A 23,427-nucleotide genomic window follows, 5' to 3' on the forward strand; every position below is an offset into this window, starting at 1 on the left:
ATGTACTGTGTGCCGCCTGTATTGGTGCTACTTCTCTCCAGTGTGTCTGGTTTCGTCCTGCAGTTACAATGCATCAGTTTTGGGTGAACTGGTACTTCTTGGATATTTCCTTAGTCTGGGTAAATAGCAAGGGAAACAGGTAGATGTATGAATTCACCCCAGTCACACTTTTTGAACTGCGGGCGGCATGTATGGACACACTGTGTGATATGACTGTTGTTCTTATTACTTCTACTGTATATAAACACTGACTATATGTGGCATCTGTGCAAAACAGGCAACCAGATAACACAATAAAAATAAGTTTGATAGGAAAAATATGTAGCCTCCTTTACCAGAGATTGAAATAAAATCAGATACCTTGCTTTTAGGTGCAGTCATGAACAATGATCAATGATGACGTGTAATTAAATATATAGTGTTGGGTAAAATAAGTTTCCCTCCAATTAAACAAATGATTTTTGAATTGAATTTTCAGATGGGTGTGCTTCTGAATTATTTGTTTTCTTTAGTATGGTTGTACACATCATTGTGATGCATCAATAAATATATATTTATGTAATATCTGTTTTAATAAGTATATTATAGTTGATCATTATTACATTAACCTATAAAATTTCGAATATTTTTGACTAGGGGAGGTATCAATACCATTTTTATTCCGATAGAGCACAAGTACTGATGCTGGTTTTTGGAAATATATTGAAAGTGTCCCCCTGCTTTCCCCACACTCAAGCACCCACACGTGGGACACAAAACATGAAAGCATGGGGGAAAAAATGGTTTTGTGCACAGCGAGTTGTTGCAGAGTGCTGCTGGTGCACTTTCGTCATAATCTGTCATATGTTTTCATTTTTAGATGTTAAGAATTATTGTGTTAAACGAACTTTTCTCTCGATATTTTAGCAGAATGCTTTGTTTGGTTTTTGTCATTAATTTTGAAATACTCCCAAACCCCAGACATTTTGTAGTCTCGTTTATTGTGCTTCTTAGCTGTATCTCTGATTGATACATCATCAAGTGGTATTGGTTACGGTCATCAACGTATTGTAACGAGGACAAGTACAAGCACTGCATCAGACTCAATAGTGATACTGATGTCAGCATTCGAAGCACTCATACTTTAGGTCGTTATTATTAGTAGTTTTCTCATCACAGCTATTATGTACTGCAACTTGCATACAAATCTTAACTGCGTATATTATCGGACTCAATAAGAATTTGTACTTAAACGTCATTGTCTGTGTCTACATCAGATTTTGTGTCAATGACGTATTTGACCAAGCGAAGAGAGTGCATAGATATATGAAGGAGAATTAAAATAATTTGAATAAATTAAAAAAATACGTTTTGGTAATTGCACTATTGTAATACATTTATTAGCTCTTGTAGTACGCGTCATCGTAAAAAAATCTATTATGGTATAAATTTTTCTATTTTAAACTGACATTCTGATGCAGTGTGTATTAAGCATTGATTATCTGAGTGGCAGCTATGCAGCTGCACCGCTGCCAGCTCAGCCACCACATCATCCAACAAGGTTAGCTTCAGATGAGGCTGAGATTGCTGCATTTGGCAAGAAGCAGAGCGTAAGGGCATCAATGTGTGCAGTCAGGCTTGATCAATCCTCTTTGTGATTAATAGCCTCCATTATGAACCTATGGATAATTAGAGTTTGGCTTCAATACAATCTTCACTGAAAAAAATTAATAATGGCTCAGGTCTCTGAGTCACAGAGGAGTGTACTAATTGCAGATTTGCCTGAATAATGATAGAATTTGTGGTTATTTATATTTTGCTAGCGTGAATTACTTAGCTTTTTAAATATGTATAATGTTTACATTTAAACAAATTATGTTTATAGTTGTTTTGTCTGTTTTAAGCTATATAGATTTTTATACACATTACAACACTGTAATGATGTGGGTAAGCTACAAGATCATAGAGAGCTTTGAGGATATACATACAGTATAACCCCTTCGTTTGCAAATTGGTTGGTTGAAGTATCTAACCCTTGTTTTTTTACGTAAGATTTACATTTATTTATTTAGCGAACTTTTCTCAAAGGTAGCGAACAAGAGAGTAACAAGTAGACAGCTGTAATAGAGAAAGTTAGGCAGTAGTGCAACAAGGCTGATCTTCCACTAAATGACCAGAAACAAATGAGTTAGCATCAGCAAGAGTTATAAAGTACACTGCAAAAATCATTGTAAGGACCCGAACATGGGCCAGCTATGTGAATGCTGATGAGGACACAGCAGGATAGCATTCGACTTGCTTCTGGAAAAGATGGGTTCTCGAAGATTGAGAAAAAGGACTCTGATGACCAGAGTTGGACAGATAGCTTGCTTTACCTTTGAGAAACCACACATGAGAAATGTCGAGAGATAGACATATTTTCATGTGGCAGAAGGGCTTTTTGGAAAATTTTGGTTTGCTGACTGAAGATGGCAGGTTGGGATGTAACGTGAAGTCCTTTTAATGCGGTATATTTTTGGTCTGTTTTGCAGTTTAACACTTTAAATTGCCTGTGTTTATAATGAGTTGGGTTACTGTAAGACCATGTTCCAATAGATTTGTTTTTGAAGTGGAACGAGTCAATATCTTTTGTATAATTTGTAGAATAATAAAATTAAACTTGCGATCACCTGCCTAACGTTTGTTTATTTTCTCCTGTCTATAGCAACTCATGCGGTCCTCTATATTCCACATGTTCATCTTGAGCATGGTGGCAGTGGATGTGATTGTTGCGGCCAGCAATCATTACAAGGGTGAAAATGAACGACGGCACTATGACGAATTTTACCTGGCAGAGGTAGGTGACGTGAAATTTAAGATTAAGGTTTTGTATGAATGAGAAAACTGCATACGCAACCCATAGACCTATCCTAGAGAATCAGCCAATGCACATCTCAATGAACATGTCTGATAAATGGGATTACAATTAAACGCTTAGGCATCATTTAAGATATACAGTGCGAGATGGGACTTAAAACCACAAATGTTTTTCTTTTTATACCTTTTTGCTGTTTCTGGCATCAAGAAATTAAGTGAATTTGAGCAAACAGTTTCAGTTTGGATAGTTATTCTGTATATATTGCTGTGTTTTAATGCCAGTTTTTAATAAATCCATCCATCCATCCACCCAACCATCCAGTTCTGGTCTGGGTCGCTGGAGGTGGGGCTTCAAATCTAAAGTCAGCTCCATTGCCCTCTCAGCCATGTACATGTGCACAGTAAAACAAGACCACGTGGCTCCAGTTTATACAGTTTACAATAATAAAGGCACCTTACAAATAAAAAGAAGCATGTAAATAATTTTAACAAACATTTAAAGAAAAATATGCACAGAGAACAAGTCTGGTGGACTGTCAGTCCATCACAGTGCATCACAAATTATTACACTGCAGGGATTTTTAGATGCTGCATGTCTTTGGACTGAGGACCCAGAGGATGTCTGCATAACAGGGGGAGAACAGGCAAACTCCATATAGTCACGGAGAACCAGGGGGTGGGGAACCTTGTGCCACCCATACAGTATTTTAGCAAAATGTCAGTAAAGATATCTAACTTTCTAAACCTACTAATGATGTCGACTTTAAAATGGTATGAATTAGATGCTTAAATTTTCATACCGAAAGATTCATTGTCTTTTTTTATTTGCTACTATCATTTACATCAAAAAGGCCTTTGACTGCTTGGTGTTCAACAGACCCTGCCAAGCAGAATGAAAGGGTGTGACTCTGTAGTGTCTTGAATTTAAATCTAGGTTGCGAAACCGGTGTCAGATTCTATTAGTCATAAGGCAGGTGCTGATAATCTGTCTGAGCCCTTCCCCTGTCCTGCTTGGGAGAGTTTTTTTTTTTCTCAGCCATGTCTGTCTTGCTTCATCTGTGAACAGTAGTATGCAGGTGGTGACATGCAAGAGGAGGGCAGGAGGGTGGAATAGCTCCCCCCACTCACAGCTGAATTTCGGAGATAAGCAGACAAAAGCCACAGAGAATACTCCCTGTTTATGTATTTGTTTGCTTGTGTGCTTATTCATTCGTTTCTTCATTTGTGCCAGGGGGCTTAATGAAGAGGGCGTTTTTGTTTTTTAAACACCTTTTGTCGGCTTATACACTTTCCTTCTCCAGTCCAAAGATATGCAGCTGGACTCTTTAAATTGCCCACAGAATATAATTGTGTGTTTATGTGCATTTTACCCTGCAGCGGATTAGCATTCCGTCCAGGGTGTATCCCAACCTTGTCCTACCCTGCCTGCGATTCTCTTCACCCTGCACCACATAATACATGGTGGATCCTTCTGTTGAATTAAAGCAGAAATACAAAAAATGGAAGAAGGGAAAAGCCCTTGGAGGATGATCATTAAATCGATTCATCCATTCATCTTCCATCACCACTTAATCAGTGCATGCTTATTACTTGGATAATTCTGTTACCCCCATTTCAAAGTTTGTCATGGTATGTTTAACTGTGATATATTACTTCATGTACATTGTGTGTGATACAGTAGTCATGCACTGACAGGCGGCATGAAGAATGACTCTCTTCACTCCTCATCTAGGTGGCCTTCACCGTTCTCTTTGACCTGGAGGCTCTCCTGAAGATCTGGTGTCTTGGGTTTACAGGATACATTACCTCCTCTCTTCACAAATTTGAGTCTCTGCTGGTTGTGGGAACAACACTTCACATCTACCCTGACCTCTACCACTCCCAGTTCACCTACTTCCAGGTAACTTCTCCTCAATGTGTGTTTTTGTGTCATTTATTCTTCTTCTTCTTCTACTTCTTCTGCTTATTTTTTTACTTTGATGAAACGTCTGACTGAATAGAGTCTGCTGATGTAAAGTAGTTGTTGATGTTTTCTCTCCTAAAGGTAATTGCTAAAAGGTGCATCTGAAAAACCAGAAATATCACTTGGCGTGGCCTTTGAAATATGTTTATGTTGACATTCAAAGCTGCAGCTCATGTTACTGGTGCTACCTGAAGTTCAATTATTTGCCTTCACATTGATGTGAAGCAAATAGCGATACTTGGATGAACAACAGATAATTCTATTCGATTAGCATTTTTGCTAAAGCTAGGTGTGCTTGGTTCTTTGAGTCAATAATAATTATTTCTGATGTTTCTAGTAATAATGTTTACATTGCTTAGCACACCAGCAGTACAATAATGACAAGTTTCCAGTGACTTTTTAAAATAAATGACATGGTTAAAATATTTCGATTTATTTATGTAGCACATTTCATGACTGAGTTGCCCAAAGCGCTTTACATGGGTATGTTCAATGTACATTGAAACATTAAGAGAGAGTAATATAGAAACAGGGAAAAGGAAAGACAAAGAAATTAATGAATGAAGCCAGATGACAGTGGAGGAGAGGAACCAAAAACTAAGCCAAGTAAGGAGGAAAAAAAAGCTTGCAGGGTCCAATGTCAACTGGCTGCCCCTCCCCCCTGGGTGCAATAGATGTCTAAGACGCTACATTAGTGCTATTATTGCCTGGGTTTTGATATAAATGTAACAGAAAAACACCATCATGTGGCAAATGTGGATAATCAGATTCCTGCAGGAGTGAAACATCAGCTGGGAACTCGATCCAAGATGGGGCCTGACTTTGCACAAGTAAGGGAGTGACAGTCATGCCATGAGTTTTCTCTTGGTAGGATAACTGTGATTCAAGTTGAATGAAAAAAATTATAATAATTTTGTCTCATGGCTGAAACTGAAAAAAAAACAGCAGGCCTGAAAGACAGTATTCTCCCCACCCCCAAAAAAATACATACTCTCCCTTGTGTCAGTAGCAGATACTTGCAGTGGCGACAATGGCAAAGACAGTATTTCAATATTTCGAGCGACAGTAAGCCATTACCATACATTACCCAGAAAGCCATGTGGACAATCGCCCCAGAACGAATGTTGACGTACATTTAGAAGACAGGCCTCTCCTGTCAGAAGGCACTCGGCATGCTACTGTGAAAGAGCTAAGGAATCCTCTGAATGGGATTGCTGCAAATGATTCGTTTGGATCGAGGTCATTTGGATGCCCAACTGCTGATGCTGGCGTGTGGAAAGAAAATCCAAAATGCAAAGAATCATGAAATATATGGAGCATAAACCATGGAAAGTGGGATGTGCAGAAGATGGAAGTGGATCACTTAAATATCTTAGGCATTAGTCAAAAAAAGACTGGCTGGGGCACTGGATGGATTACATCGCAATAGAAATAGTACAGGCGACGGAGGAAGAATTAATGTAACTGCTGAACCAATTATGCCAAAAAATATGAAAAACAACACTATAGCCTACGGTTTATACCACAAACCAATGACAGAATACCTGACAGAATATGTAAAGAAATCATACAGTTTTTCCCCATATCACATATAGGATTATGCTGCACATTACTCAACACAGAGCGGAGCCCTGATAGAATGAGAATTCCCTGATGTGAAGGCTGGATTCAAAGTCTATAGATGAGGAACAAGAAACGTTTTTGCTGACTCCCGATGAATAATATAAGGTACACTTCATTCATTGGAACAGTTCTGTTGACCATGCCAAACCATGGTGTTCCAGGGAACCTTACTGACCATTTGAAGAATCTCTGCACTCTACAAGAATCCGCAGTCAGGACAGAATATGAAAGAATTGACTACTTCCAGACGCATACAATTACCATATCTATTCAACTTGTACACAGGACATAATGAGAAGTGTTGGGAGAACAGGAAGAAGGTAAGAAACTGCTCCAAAGCCTTTGAGCTGTGCTTCATTTTGTATAATAAAAGGAAGAGAAAACTTGGGGACATTAATAGTTCTATACAGAGAACTTAATGAATGACACAAATCTATGACGGAACATGCTGGCAATTAACACTTCTGAATAAAGTGGTGATAGAATTTTATTAACCATATGCCTCAACTTTTTTTTTTTTGGAGTTACTCCACCCTAATGGAACAAACCCAGATATTGCACCTCCCTCCTACCTGCATGCAGATAGGCTGCAGCATAGCAATCGAGAAAAGGGGGGAGTGCACACTATCAATTACTGAAAAGCTGCAGGTGCCTTCTGTAAACCACCGGCAAAAATTGTGAAGTTGGGTTAATCTGAACGGTGTAGAATAGGCAGATTTTTTCCCCCTTGGACTCAGGTTGGTATCTAGCCACCATACTTGCACCATGAAATGGAGAAAAGCACATGCTGCAACTCCTGGTAAATCGTGTTAAATGTAGCTGGGTACCACAACAGATTGGAATAAAATCTGTCGCTTTAGAAGTCCAAGTCCCTGGTCTTCGCTGACTGATTCTGGTAGCACGAATAATGCAGGTGCTGCTTCTTTGCAAGGTGGATGGAGTAAACTAGCGGGAAGTATTCCTGGGTGGCGTCAGGGGGAGGCGGCAACGAGAAGCAGCCCACGAATTTGGCATTTACCGGGGGGACACGGGGGCTGGTAGGTTCCCTTGGTATGTTGCCGAGGGTGATCAGCCGGTTGGCCAACAGTGCAATGAAGCATTATCCATTAATCGTCTCCTGCATTTGACCAGGAAACACACTGAGATCCATACATCCATCCATTTTCCAAACCACTTATCCTTCTGGGTCACGGGCGGTCCGGAGCCTATCCCGGAAGCTATGGGCACGAGGCAGGGACACACTGAGATCGAATTCTTTAATTTCTATCATTTTGTATCAGTTATTTGCTATGTAACAATAAACCTGCAGTTAATTGTTTGTCATTGTTTTGACATTCATGGCAGAGAAGATTTCATGCTTAGATATTGTATATATGAATCATTTCCAGGTATCACATTACTCTCCAAAATACCTCAAAGCAATGTTTTCCTGCTCTGTAGTCTGGAAACCTGAATACATCCCTGTTTTTTCTAAAGGGTTCTCCGTCAGGGGAAGAACCTTTTCAAACATGTTTTCAAGTAGGTTTTCTAACCTGTGGGTTATGATGAGTCACCTAAAATATTTTATAAAAACCTTTTACAGTATGTAGCAGAAAGGGACTGCTCCCTTTATAGCATATTTAATAAAGACAAATCGGGGATGCCTTCCTGTGCGAGATGTGTGATGGCAGCTATTAGCTTTTGACTCTTCACGAGGAAAATCATCTAAAAGAACTAGGATGGATTTAGTTGGTTCCTACAGCCACAAATCCCCAGCCTCTGCTTCTTAAAGGCATGGGAAGGATTTGAGGATTCAGATTATGGGACCTTTTGCATAAATGTTAGAACCCAAATGCCATTCAGTTGTAAGGACAGGAGAGTATAGCTACACCCCTGACTTACTGTACAGGCATCCTTCCATAGTCAGGGCAAGGAATTTTCCATCCCTGCTTCATATTTTCTTAATTTAACAGGGATGGCGTTGACTAACTGCAGCTGCCATGATATTTTTTACTTCATGTAAATAAAATGGACTAGCTGGATCTAGTATAATCATTGTGGACACACCAATTCCATAGTCATTTATTCATATCTTCAGCCTCGTCTCAAATCAGGTTTTGTTCCATTATCTCATTGGCCACAATTTGAGCTTTTCCATCTAAAAGGGGTAACAGGTTGAAGACCCATTCCATTGGTGGCCCTGAGACTGACAGTGAATATTTCTATCATAGACACACGACGAGTGAACGAGCAGCTCTGGAGCAGCAGATCTATCTTCCATTTAGGGCTTCTCAGAAACACAAGTCTTTTACTTGATGATGGACTTGACTGCTGTTTCTCCTTCTGCATGACTGACATATTTGAGGGCCCTGGCCAGTGGAAAACACTCCACTACATACAGTTTCTCCCAGGTGTTCGGCAGCAGTTGTGAAACAGTTTCTGTTTGTGATAAGTGAACAGAAAACAGGAAGTGAGTCTTTATACAGGGGGAAGAAAGTCGAACTTTTTTTTGGGTTAAAAGAGACTTTTAGAGACTTTCAAGGTCAGAATGGGCAGAGCACAGAAGGAATAAAAAATAAAACAAAAAGGTGAAAAAGAATGTGGGAGTTGTGTGAATCGGGTTATGATGGGACACTTAGGCTGACAGAGGCATAGAAAAGCAGAACGTCTTAATTTACACATATGGTAGAGAACGAGGAACAGATGGAACTAAATCATCAGGCAAACCATAGTCATCTGACTCCCTCTGGAGAAATGGCTCGCCTCTCACAGAACTGTACGGTAGGCAGTGGATGAAGGCTTTCGGAAAATAAATGCCTTCCTCGGGAAGAAGCACAAGGCAGGGGAACACCGTGGACAGGATGTCCGTTCATTGTAGGGCACACATACTCATTTGTGGACGCTATACTGTCATACTGCATTTCCACTTTAGCGCCCCGAATTACTTTACCATTGATTATATACTGTTATGTATTGATGCTGATGTAACACTAATTCAGAAATACATCATCCTTCAGATTCAGCATGTTGGGAGGGTGCTGTATGGCTCTGCAGGTTAGGTCTCTGTGCTCCAGGGGTAGTGGATGCTGGCTGACCTTGTGCTTTGACCCCCAAACTTGCACGCACCTCTCTATGTGTCACCTGGAGTGCATGATGGGATAGGCGAAAACGTAGTAGGCGTAAAAATTGGTGGCTCAGACCCAAGCTAATCGAGACACTGTTCCAAGTCCGGATGCCATATGAAGTAACACCCCGAGGCTTAATTTTACCGCACTTCCAAATATCTTGATTCCTTTTTTTTATGCTAAAGTTTGAAGTGTGGTCACTTTATATGTTGAGGACTACCAGAGTTTTTAAGCTACATTACGGATTCTGACAAATTCAAGAAGCAAGTGTTATCTCCTGTGTTTTTGGCCTTGAAGGCTACATGTATGGAGGTTCTTTGAAACAAGCAATTTTTAAGGGTAGATTCCTAGACTCAGCAGTTGCCTGCATGTTTTACTCCCTATTTTATTGCAATTTCCAGCTGTTAAACAGCTCTGTGTGTAGAAGCGGTACCTGGAAATGAAATCATTGGGTGCAGTATTCTTACTGATCCATTTCCATAAACTTCATCGTAGGTGGCAGTGTGTAATTTGGATTATTTCCTCATTTATTGGGTTTCAGTAGGTTTGGATTGGATGGAAGAGTAAGTAAATTCTGCTCCCACTATGCTAGACTCTACATTAGCATGATTTTCATGTTCTCTCCGTTTGCCTGGGTTTCCACCAAGTGCTATGTTTCCATCTGCAGTCCAGTGCAGTTAGGTGAGTTGGTGTCTTTGAAGCTTGGCTTTAAATTAGCTGATCTACAGTATTTGCCCTGCATCGGACTGGCATCCTGCCCCTGGTGTTCTTTGCTTTGAGCCCCAAACTTCCTGGGATAGACTCCAGGCTCATGGCAGGCCTATATCAGCAAAGCAGTAATTGAAGAATGATACACCATGGCATCCATCCAGGACCAGTACTTTTTACTTGGACGGGTTATTAATTGCGAATGTGTAAGAATAACATATTTTCTGTCCCCTTTAACAGGTACTACGAGTGGTGCGGCTTATTAAGATTTCCCCGGCGCTGGAAGACTTTGTGTACAAGATCTTTGGGCCAGGAAAGAAGCTGGGAAGCCTTGTCGTTTTCACAGCAAGTCTCCTCATCGTCATGTCTGCTATCAGTCTGCAGATGTTCTGCTTCGTGGAGGAACTGGATCGGTTCACTACATTTCCACGGGTGAGCTTATTTACACCGGTACCGTCAACTCGTGGCTGCATAAAAGATGAAGGCAGCTTTTTTTTGAGCTAAATGTATCTGATCTTGCTGCAGTTAGGTTTCCATATGAATTCATGTTGAACATTTTTGATCAGTGCATGGTCAATCCGGCCTGAAAAGTGATCATTCTTGACTGTTTTTGTATCAAAGCTGTAAAGAAAATATTAAACTCTGTAGTTTACAGGGTAAAGGCACAAGGGAACATAAACTTGAATGCAAAGAGGATGATATTTAATGTGTTAGCAGATGTTCCTCCCTCTGCCAAGCTCTTTGATATTAAGTGCTTAAGAGACGCTTTCTCATTAACCAAATCTTTTTATCCCCTTTCTACTAGGAATCCACTGATCCTAGTACTGGGGGACTTTAAAGGGCCGCTATAAACAGATGCCTCTCATTTGCCAGATTACTCATTCAGGGTGGCTTGATAACCATTGAGCATAATGATGTTTACCCATTTCCCGTGATGAAAAGACCTGTTGAACAATAATCTGTATCTCCAGATAGAGAAAGTGTGACGGAGCTGAAAATATGTCAAGGAGTGAAAAGATTAAGCTTTGCAAGACCTTCATATGACTCCTGCATGGCTGCTGATTTCATTTGTTTGTGGTGGTGTACATATTGCAATCCCAGAAACTCCGTCTAGTGACTTTTGACAGCTGAGGAGTACATAGTCCTGTACTACATTTTGTTCATTGTGCCATGTATTTTACTTAAACAAAAACCCAAATAAGTAGAATATAGCACAGTTTAACAAAAATATCATGGACACCCCCTCAGCTCAGCAAACTTAATTCATCATGGACTGGGTTGGGGGGGGGCATATATTTTCACAAAAACCACCCCTAATAATCCATAAAACATTAAAATTATTTACGTTTCGACAGAAAACAAAGTACATATTCGCTTTCACACTGATCCACGCACTACCCCTCTGGGGAAAAAAATGTTTATTTTATAAGTTATTTATTTATTACCCTATAAATAAAAGGATAGAAAAAATCTCAAAAATAGAGCTGAGTTGTACTAGAAATAACATCAAAAAGCCACATTCTATTTATTATGAAGACAATTACTTGACATTTTCGCAACATTTATTCACAAAAGTTTGTATATGTATGTTTAATGTCAAGCTCCATCAAAACAGTAGAAATGGAATGTGTCTATCGTGTAATTGGAACACCACAAATCACATTGGTTTGTTTTTGAGGCTAAAATGCTGAATAAAAGGTTCTTTCTCACATACTGTATCACCATATCAGTCATAGGTGATTCACGTATATAGGTAGACAATCTAAAGCGAAAGCGAAAAACATTCAGCATTACAGTCTAACACTGTTATGTCTGTATTTATTCAGTGGATCAAAAATTAAACATGAAAAACAAATGCTTTTCTATTTCAATTTCTTTCAGATGCGATAAAATAAAAATTTTAAATTATGAAACCATGCATTGCAGTCTATTAGATAACTTCAAAAAGTGACCAAAATGTAAAACCAAAGATATTCGTGTCCTCCTGCCATTAACCAGGTGGTATCCCTTCACAATACTAAGCCATAGAAAGGTCCCCAATGAAACCCCTGAATTCTCACATCATTGAGACTCTAATCTCAACATTTACAAGATTATAGTCGTAGTGCCTGCAAATTTTTATAATAGATGAAACTAAAAATGGAAAAATTCCAATAGGCACAAATGGTTTTTCCTCATAAGAAGGCTAATATCAAGACTGTGTCAGCATTTACACATCAAATTATGACATATCTGAGTAGCCCAGAATGCCCCAAAAGCAGAACGATAAAGCAAGGTTCAAAGGGTTAACACGGTACTGTGATTGGATGTAAAACGTCCTGCTTCAAAGTTCAAATACAACTAATAAGGCGTGTCGTATTTGGAAAAGGGTCATTTGTACAGAAGTATTTATATTGAAATTTTATGAAAATGTCCGTGGTTCAAATTACACACGTTTTAGGTCGTACTGCCTAGCATACCGCAATGGTGTCTACGCTCCACATTTTATACTGTGCTGTAGACTCAAATGTAGACTCGGGATGTAAACATTGGACTAGTCCTGCCTTGATCAGTACAAGATAAGCAATTGTAGGAGACAGAACTGTAACAGTAGAACCAGTGTTTTCTCAACCCTTTTTTCTGTTACAGGCATTTATGTCCATGTTCCAAATTCTCACACAAGAAGGATGGGTGGATGTCATGGACCAAACTCTGGTTGCTGTTGGACACATGTGGGCTCCAGTAGTGGCCATTTACTTTATATTGTACCATCTTTTCGCCACTTTGGTAATTATACACTGCAAATGGATATTGATCATCGCAGTCCCTTTCGTTATATACCTACAGGGACATTTACTGGCAGTCATTTTCTCTTTATTGTCTTCCAGATTTTGCTAAGTCTTTTTGTAGCAGTAATATTAGACAACCTGGAGCTCGATGAGGACTTAAAGAAACTCAAGCAGGTAGGCAGTTGTTTTGCCATATAATAAAAAAAACTATATGGTATAATTCTTGGCTCAAATTGTTGTCACGTATTTGGAGAGTGTGGACCACCACCTCACGTATGTCCCTCTTTATATTTAAATTCTATCCTCACAGCATCTAGTATTCTGGGTTTGTAATTAATATTATAGTTAATTTGCTTCGGTGTCTGTTGGCAAAATGTGCTGTCCTTCTTGACTTGGCTGTCACACTTCCTCTTATTCGAGATCTGTTATTTCCTGGTCTCTGTAACATAAAATCTACCCATGAAGTCTACTCTTCAGGTACTTCAGGTTTAGTCGAGGGCCTGCTGTAAACAGACTGTGACTGCTTTCCCTGAGTAGATGGAACATCCCCAAAATCACAATTCCAACAACTGTTAACCTTAATTATAAGTTTTTTATTTAATGATTATTCCTTGCGGTGGCATGGTGGCTCTGCAGGTGACATTGCTGGCTGACACCTTGTCACTTGTGTTCTATGTGGGGGGCAGGGGGGGTTGCATGTCTGTAAACTGCCTGGAATTTGTGCAGATATGTGCCTCTTGATGGATTGGTATCCTCTCTGGGGTGAACCCAAGCCTTTTGCCAGCAATCGGCAGTTCAGCCAATCAGATTGAATTTCATATATTTCGTATATTGTGTGTCCTTTATGTATTCCTTTCCAGCTGACTGATAAGAGCATACAGACGCTCCTCTACCTACGAATCAGTTACGTTCCGAACGGGTGTTCGTAACTTGAAATGTCTGTAAATCGTTATTCAGCATCATTTTAAAGGTATACGCAAGTACAAAGACCTGGGATGCTGGGAGAACGCACGCTACACTGGGAGTACGCACGCTACACTGGGAGTACGCACGCTACGCTGCTGCGTGGCGGGAGTAGCGGGCAGAAGTCATACTAGGCGGAATTGTGGCACAGAAAAAAAATTGATGTTGCGGACAGGAAACCGGACCTCAAGGGCACAATTTTGACTTGCGGTCCTTTTCGTCCGTATGTCTTATTTTATTCACACCTCTATAGTATCATTTATGGTCATAAGATTTTTACATTTATGTGAGGGGTGATTAATGTTTAGCTGGATGCCTAGTGAGCAGAAGGATAAAATAATTACCATATCAAAGTTAATATAAAATTACTCAACTGTAAATGAGGTCTGATGAATAATCCATCTAAAAACTTTGTGAGATGAGATATATATGTAATGAGATATATGGGGGGAAATGGAAGCACGACTCACCTGTGTGACTAATTACACTGTGTGTGTAAAGACTTGGGTCACATGACACAGGGCAGTTTGTTTCATGATGGAATTTAATGCAATAAAACAATGCATCTGAAGACCATTAAGTGATGTGCTGCAACGGGTGACACAATGACCACAGAAAATAGTAAAACATACAGTCCCATTTTTTTTAATTCATAAGAGATGAAAATGTAAAAAGATTTCCTGGGAATCATTGTACTAACAATACTGCATTTGTATGCAGAACAACTAAAAGAAAAACAGTTGCTTTATATTTTAGCATAAATACGGTAACTGTTTTCTCTTATTTGTACGGTTTGGCCAGCGTTGCATTGTGAGTAAGCGCTGTAGCCTTCCGCCTCCAGGGTTTCTATGCTCAAATGTCACCCAGGCTCTGTGTGAGTTTCCTGCCACAATCCAGAAACATGCGGTCAAGCAGATTTGTGCCTGTAATTGCTCTTAGTGCAAGAGCATGTCCTCTGCGCAGCTGGCATCCCATCCAGGGTTTCCTTGCCTTGTACCTATTGTACTGTTAGGGGAGATTCCAGTCTTATCAACACCATGTACTGAATAGGCAGTTCTGGAAGGTGGAGAGAATATGCTTAATGTCTGAAATTGCAGTAGTGTGCTTTGGTTCCTGGTTGCATGTTTAAGCATCTGCATGAGTGTATGGGAGTATTTGTGTATTATTTATTTTATTGTTAATTATCGGGCTTTTTTGTGCAAAGTAATGTGAATGAGGCAATTAACATATTACAAACATAAAGCTGTCAAGGAGCTGACTAGGTATAAGTTGCAGGCAAAGTTACAAATGTGAGCAGTATTGTAGCAAGTGCTAAACCAACACCTTTCAAGCATATCAAGAACGCAGAGAAACGACTATTCTAACTGACAGGCAAAGTACTATGCTAAGAACATTCAGGATGAAACTAGTAGAGGTGTTCCTGGAGCGGATGGATCTTGAGTTGTTTCTTGAAGGTTGAGAGGGAATCTAATGCAAGGGTTTGTGTTGATTTAATTTAATTTAATTCCAATCCATGCGTGCAGAGCACAGTGGATTAGCAGATACTATGTTGCAGTGCAAGTACAGGTAGTCCCTGGGTTAAGAACATCCAATTTACCGACAACTTGTACTTACGAACGGACAGCCATAAAGCCTATTACTGTATATTACAAATTCTAGTTAGATACAGTGGTTCGTAATCATGAAGGCACGCGCTACTTTGTGACGGTTGTGAAAACATTGGGAGGTTTCAGCAGTTTGGTGGCTCAAGGTACAGTACAGTACCGTATGTAGTTACGTTATTATTACCATATTATTATTATTATTAGCAGTCATAGCATTATAATTTTTCTCACTTACCTACAAATTTGGCTTAAAGACAGACATCTTGTTCGTAACTGCCTGTGCAGAATAAAATGAATGTGGATTTACAGTCCCTGTCCCTTTGATTTGTATGTAGTATTACAATTAGGGAATGCATATTCTTTTTGTGTCTCCGTGGACTGCAGATTTTCAGTTGTGATGGTACTAACCTTTACAATATAGCAGTCCAGATTGTTCTTAGTTCATGTGTCAAATATGTGACCTTCTTGTAAAGTTTTGAGAAACATATATTGCAACACATAACTGCTTACCATTTTATATGAACCCGAATGTCTTTTTATTGCAGCGTTTGCAGGCAGGTCTGTTTCTGTGAATAATACATGCATGTTGACAGGATTGGCCAGTGCTGGTGAGCATCTGTCCAATCCCGTCCAGCGGCAGCCTTTTAATCGCTTTGATTTGTTGGTGGGATTCAATGAGCTGATGCTTTCGTCAACATATTGATCGTCTTTCAGGAAACACAATTCTTCAGGAGCACAGGAGATATCTGCTCTGCTCAGGCTTTTTGCAACATTCTTATTGAAAATGTTATCAGTAGAGGTGGGGATGATCTGAATGACATTTAAGAGATTTTATTTTTGGGAAGGCATTCTGTATTAATATGTTATATCATAATCATATATTATTAGGCTCTTCATTTTCAATAATGATGATGTGCTGCCAAGTACATACAGTATGTGAAAAATGTTTCAGTGCAATCAAATTTCTCTTCCACATTTTCTTGGACAGCCCCATCCTGGGTTGTTCCCTGCCTTGCGCCCATAGGCTACAGGATAGGCTCCTTTTCCCCCCGCGACCCTGAATAGGATGAAGTGGTTTCAGAAAATGGATGAACGGATGCATGGATGGATGGATTTTACTGAACAATACCTTAGACAAAGTTTTACTGTTTTAGAGAAAGCAAGCTGACAGGCTTTGTGACGTAATGATACAAGGGCTTCTGGTTACAAAGTAACAATTTATATTCTGGAAAATTTGTTAATACAAAAATAAGACTCTCCAAATAGGGTAAAGTCCAACAATGCAGAAAAAGAGTTGGGGGAATGGGCTTGCAGAGAGAGATTATGCGATCAAATTAGACAGACCAAAATAAACAGAGACAAATTGAAGGTAAACGCACAAGGTGAGTTGTCACAGCATGTTAAATACCTGTCAGTCATTATTTGTGATTATTCACCACCTGTGAATCATTACAACCTGGATAGGGTGACTAATTCTGTTCTGAAACATATTGTCACCAGTGGGGTTGCTGCGTGAGACGTAACTGCTTTAACTTTCTCATTTTGATTGCATTTGTATGATAAATCGCCTTGGTGACTGCAGGAGTAATAAGACAGATTGATTGATTGATTGATTGATTGATTGATTGATTGATTGATTGATTGATTGATTGATTATCCTAATAATAATTATAGTCCTGTCCATGGGTTTCTACCAATAATGTCTGCTTCATAGAGCAGTATTGATACTGCCTGTGCTTCTATTTTTTGAAAAGACTGTACTGAAAGCACCTTGTTTTGATGTGAGTCACTGTGCCACATTACTACAGAACAGCTTATATATGTCAAACGCAGTTTAACCTGTAAGATTTGTGAGAGGCTGCGTTTAGAGAACGATGTTCTCTTTCCGTAAAACATTTATTTAGAGTTATTAATCTCCCTTATTCTTACCACCTTCTTTGTAATTTATAATTTTATGATGAACTGGTGCTAATGTGGTAGCAATGCAAGGGTTGGTTCAAAGGGAACGTGCATTAATTATTAATTGTGACCCTTCCCTCTTCTATAGGTTGCATTAGATAAGTTATTCTAAAGATTGGGGTTTTCTTTCAGAAGTTTTAAGGACCTAAAATAAAAGAACAATGAATTATCAGGCAGTGACCAAGAACTTGACTGGCTTAAGTGAAAGGAGGAGGATCCCTATGAAAACTGTGAGGTATATAAGTTACTCTGGATTATTTTGTTTCTTTACATTGGGATGCGACCCAGCAAACTCCTGCCAGAGTTGTCCACTGCAAGGGTTTATATTTAGTGTATTATCCCCTCGGTTACAGGGTGGTCCTGACCTGGGACCACGGCAGTTTGGTAGTGGGAGGGTCCAGAGGTTAAGAAATTTGAGCTCTAGGCAATATTTTATTATCCCATCACTGAAAAGTGCTAGTCTTTGCTTGCTGTGTCAGGGAGAACCTTCTACTCCCCAGTATGCAGTGGAGATTCAGACTTCGGCCACAGAGAGTGGGCGGAATGTGGTTTCTCTCATCATCACCTACCAGCAGGGGATATCTGACTCACTGGATGAGAGAATTAGCCTGCTGGGATGAAGAGAATACCCTTCTGGCCTTCAGTTCTCTCTCGATTAGGTTAGATAACTTTATGCAGAACTCTCAGACTAAGCAGGAAGTCGGGTTAGCAGGTTGTTTCCATGGGTATGGATCTGGATGGAAGTGTGCAGAGTCAATGGCCAAGGCCAGGCAGAGTTATTTAAGCAGGAATGGGTGATAGAGTGGACTGTGCTTGGGCCGCAATCTTCCCAGTCATTGCCGCCCTGAATGCCCGGTCTGGCCAAGAAATGCCAGACACATTCGAAGGGGAGAGCCTTGTGGGTAAAATCAGTTCTCCCCGTCACAATACTGCCGATTCTGCTTCTGGCCGAAGTCTCCTGGGAGAATTCAGAAGATTTCACTGTCAGCACTATTGGACTGTATTCGAGCGATTTTATAGACAAGCAAACCGCAGAAAGGCGGAGCTTGTCCACATGGCCTTATCTTCCACCCTCAATAGCCCTTCGTTCTTAGGCGCACATAGCTAGTAGTAGGTAAGACATACTTTTGCCTCCAAGCCTTCGAGGGGGGGATGCGCTGTGCATTCAGAGAAGCTGTTTTACACACCACTGCTGTACAGAGATATGTATCGTTATTTTCAGCCACAGAAGCGGCATTGGCTGATGGTTATTGCTCATCACACCATTCTCCGTAAACTATAGACGCCATCGTATGTTAAAATCCCAGAAGGAAGGTCGTTTCTGAGATTCAGGCTCCACTACACCCGACGCCAACAATCACATCATGCTCAGTACCTTAGCTGTCTTAGCAGTCTGAATGCTTAATGAAGCGGTGCTACGCTGTATGTACTCAGCTGCAGGCACACGACTTGCTGTTTGGAAGAGCAAACTGCATTAGCAGGCAGGTGAACCAAATAAACTGGCCCCGAGTGTAGAGAGTGCTTCTCTAGAATGCCCTGTTTTCTGTATGTGGAAAATTATAACCGTGTTTTTTTAATTATTATTATTATTAATGAGTCACTGCCATTCTTAAGTGGCAATAGGGAGCCGCATTGAAAAGCGGAACCATTATCTTTTACACAAGTTTTTATTAATCTTTTTCTGATTATAAGACTACAGGTAGCTTGTTAATGCGAAGTTTTGAAGTGAATGAAAAAAACAGATTTAACAAGATCCTGAGGAAGTTGACTTTATTACATTTTACAGTCGTATGACTCATGTTTACTCTTGGACTGAGTGTAAGAAACGTCCTGTAATTCTTACTAGGAAATGAAGCCGTTATGCCAGGTGATAAAACAAAAAACAGTTTCTCATTATTAGACCATCTGTGCCCAGTTGCTCTGCAATGTTTAGGCAAATGAAGCAGACTGGCGATATGAGGCTGTGAATTCCGTCTTTTGTAAAGCCTGTTTATCTGGATTCTTCCAAGTACATACAGTATGTTTCTAGTCAACAGACCAACAGAAGCGTGTGAAAGGCGACCAGCGTTCTTGAAAGAGGCAGCTATGTGGTGGTCTGTCTGTGAGAAGCGTAGCCCCTACTGTCTGTCTGCAGTCTGTCGTGCTCGGCTGTGAGCCGTGACACGTGCGTCCTGCCTCTGGGTGCACGGTCGGTCTTCACAGAAAGGCTCGGTGCGGTTTGCCCGAAACACAGCATATCCCACGCCATTGATTCGTCATGCGCAAAACAGCAACAAAACAGAATCAGATTATTTAAAATCTAACGCCAATACCATTTCCTTAAGCTCAGTATCATTTTCAGTTAGTGTCAGATTCGCGTTTTAATTAAATGTAATTATGTAACCTTCCAATTATGAACCTTCTGATATGATTCTTGAAAAAAATCTGCTGTTGTTCTGCATCTTATACATTTCCATTAGTTGTATTCAGTTAACCACATTCTTTTAGGATGCGTTTGTTCCTCGTTCTTAATATCACCTTTAAAGTGCTACTGCTCTCTTGGTTTGAAGTACCGGAACGTCAGTAGGAAGCAGGCAGTGTCAGTGCTAAGTCTCTTAGCTCTCCCCAGACATCACCAGAGCCTTGGCAGGACGGCCCCTGTGAAGCAGAGGGGCCTGCTAAGTGGCATGGTTTTTTTCTCAGTCTGTGTATGACTGCCATCATTAATAAAATGCCACATTACAATGGCATTTCCATATTCCAACATTTACAACATCGTATAATTTAACGAGGCTGGTTTATTTTTGCAGTGTTGGTCTTTGTCTGTATGTTTGTTTAATTCTATTTCCTGTTTCTTATAGTCAATGTGAAATCACAAACTGCCACAGCCCCAGACCTGTACTTCTGTTTAAATGTCCTTTTAGGATACCAAATATTGTACATTTAATCACATAAATAACATGACTATGTTGACTGTTCTGTTTCTATACTGTAAACCATTGTTAGGAAATCCTTTACAGCAGTATTGGTTTCCTATAAGACCGTAACCATATCCTCATTGGCCTTCATGAAGCAACCTCTGCATCACGTCTGTCCTGTAGGGGGGGTTCCCAGCCATCCCCAGGAATTCCAGACCTCCACTCAGTGCCCCCAGGAAAGATTCCTTGCTTGCCAATCACAAGCCTCTGCACTGTTGTGATGAGGCTGATGGCAACAGATGTTTGATAGGAGGAACTGTTAAATTTCGTGGTAGAAGCAATACATCCATGTAAATTATAAATAATGGCTGCGGTAAGTTTTAAATTCTAGATGTGTTAGTGACTCCAATTTTCAAAATTTGAATCCGGTTCCATTACCGGCGCACAAGGGTGTCGGAGGGGCAGGGAAACCCAGGCAGGGGATCAATCACATGACAGGCACCCTTGAATACATTAAATTATATGTGAAATTGGATAGGGGAGGCCCAAGGTGATGTTTTCTCGGGGGGGGGGCAGAATTTCTAGGTAAGCCCCTGATACTACAGTACCTGCTGCCTGTGTTGCAGATGGATAAGGTATGTTTATAAACCACTTCTAAAGGCATTGTTTTCCGTCAGCATGAGAACTGCCATGTCTACAGACATTTTAGATAAGTCAAAAAGCTCTGTGATGGATGACCAAGTGCAGGGTTTGCAGGGTCAAAGACCACAAATATTGAATTGTTTTCGTTTTTAAAGTGTGCTTGCTATTAATGGGCTACTGTGTGAAGTCCATTAAAAAGTCATTTAGCTAGGTGTGCAGGCTGCAGAGGGCAGCGGTGAGGCCACTGTGCTGTCTGTAGAGATAATTGGGAGTGATGTGCTGTTTCGGTCTTCAGCTGGATTATCCGTGTGCCTATTTGTCAAGTGGACATTGGCTGCGTGAGTGTTCAGCATTCTTTGTGAATATTAATGGCATAGTCACTGTCCTTCAAGGCTTTTTGAATGACCTTCCCATAATGAGGACAGATGCTGCTTACGAGCCCTTGATTTGTCCATGCAAACAGGAATTTTTTTTCCTTGCATTTTTTTATTTCATTACTTGCCCGCCATGCAATTGATGTGGCCATTTGTTAGAGGTTTTGGTTGCGGTTGGAGCCACAGGTGGCAGACAGGAGTTAATAGTGTCGGGGGGAGGCCGGGCCGTTAGAAAGTGCACTTGATTGCTGTTCAAAGGATAATTACCTTTCTTCAGACAGAGGCATTTCCTCCCTAATCTTTTTCCATTGTCAGCAGCACTGCACCCCTTCATGTATCTCTTCCCGATTTTTGGGGAAAATCATTACCTAAATCAATCAAGCAAAATGTATTAATACGGCCGCAACCACAGCTGAACATCAGTGTTGTTAATGATAAGCCATTGTAGCGTAAAATGTGCTGGCGTGCTGAAGGAAAATCTGATGTTTCAGTCACCTTAAATGACTTTCAAAGTTTGGAGAGATTGATAAAAATTGAAAATAGACTCTAAAAAGGTTTAAAAAGGTACCTTCACAGCAGTGTGCCTTTTTAATATATTTTTCGGGGTATATCTAAAAAGAAGTACTGTATAGGAAAGGGGTGAGTCAACCACCTTTATGTGGCTGTAGACCAATGCATTAGTCTTAGCTGTAGTGATACATGTGCTCTGATCTGTGTTAAGCAGCAACCTCACCTGAATTGTGGAGGGAGGGGCGCCTGTAAGGGTCTTGCTATAGCACATCTTCTCCATGGCACAAGGTTTGCTTTATCAGGCCTATGACCATTTTGGGTACTTTTTAAAACTCTTATGCACAATTATTAGGATAAACAGACCAGTTAGGATTCTGGACACACCTGCTTTTAATGCAATTGTCTCTGTTTTTGTTGTTTTTCACCTTGTAGCAAAAGGCTTTGCGGCAGTGAAGTGATCCGTATAAAACGCTGCAAGGACCAACATCTTAAAGTGTTCGGCATCTCAAATTTCTCGCGAGCTTCAGATCCTTCATAATACCTCATTTCTGCTTTGAAGACAGCACTGCAGAATCTTGGCATTCTCTCAACCGGCTTCCAGATGTAGCCACCTGGAACGCTTCTCCGGCAGTCCTGAAGGAGTTCCCGCAGGTTCTCGGCAGAAGTTGGCTACATTGCTTGTAATCTTAAATGCAAATCCTCCTAAAACCAGCTCAGTAGGGTTTAGGTTGGGGGATTGTGGGGGCCAGGTCATCTGTCACAGAACTCCATCTCACTCCTTATTCTAAGATAACATTGCATTCCGTTGCGGTAATGATTTTCAGGAAGTGTGTCCAGACTTTTGGTACTGTATAGGATGCATACAGACATATAATATAAATGAATAGGAGCAGCTGTCTGTGACAATGTGGTGGATTCCTTGTGTATACCCTTGACAAGAATAGCGGTGATTATGCTGTTGATTCTGCTGTGTGCACAGTTCTTGTTAAAACAGTCAGTGCTTATCAGACAGCGGGTGCAGTTCATTCATTGATTGAGGCCTTGGGGAGCTGGGAACAATGGTCTGCTCTCACATGAACAGTAAATGGCTTTAGAGGTAATCAGGATGCAGCCAAGGTGACTGCCGCAGCTCTGGGACAGCTCCGCGGGCCCCGGAGACGCAGTCAGAGGTTAGGCCGTGCCGCATTTGATGTGGAAAATCCCGTTTAGAGTTTATATGCATGTGAGGCAGTGGAAAGTCATGCTGGGAATTTTTCCATATTTGCTTTGAGTTTTAACTTTGCAGAAGAAAGGCTTGATGTGAGGCGCACATATCCAGTATCTCCTAGCAGACCTGCACAGACATACTGAATATGGAGCCCAGGGTGTATTGATTTTGATGACTCCGAACCCACGTTGTTGTTCAAGGGTTAGGCCATCGTTACTCTTTAGCAGGCTTTTCACAGGACAAATAATTTCTGCTCATTCAAATTCAAGA

General features: G+C 40.5%; 1 protein-coding gene across 3 annotated transcripts in view; it reads left to right on the top strand.

Moving 5' to 3' along the window:
- Positions 1-23,427, top strand: part of nalcn (sodium leak channel, non-selective) — a 75,569-nt gene that overhangs the window by 29,856 nt on the left and 22,286 nt on the right. For all 3 annotated transcript variants that reach the window (XM_049026724.1, XM_049026707.1, XM_049026715.1), the window contains 5 exons: positions 2,684-2,815; positions 4,568-4,735; positions 10,474-10,665; positions 12,862-12,999; positions 13,101-13,175. In XM_049026724.1, coding sequence (XP_048882681.1) covers positions 2,684-2,815; positions 4,568-4,735; positions 10,474-10,665; positions 12,862-12,999; positions 13,101-13,175 — 705 coding nt within the window. The remainder of the gene's footprint in view (positions 1-2,683; positions 2,816-4,567; positions 4,736-10,473; positions 10,666-12,861; positions 13,000-13,100; positions 13,176-23,427) is intronic.

The sequence above is a fragment of the Brienomyrus brachyistius genome, chromosome 1, assembly GCF_023856365.1.
Source record: "Brienomyrus brachyistius isolate T26 chromosome 1, BBRACH_0.4, whole genome shotgun sequence".
NCBI classification, from domain to species: Eukaryota; Metazoa; Chordata; class Actinopteri; order Osteoglossiformes; family Mormyridae; genus Brienomyrus; species Brienomyrus brachyistius.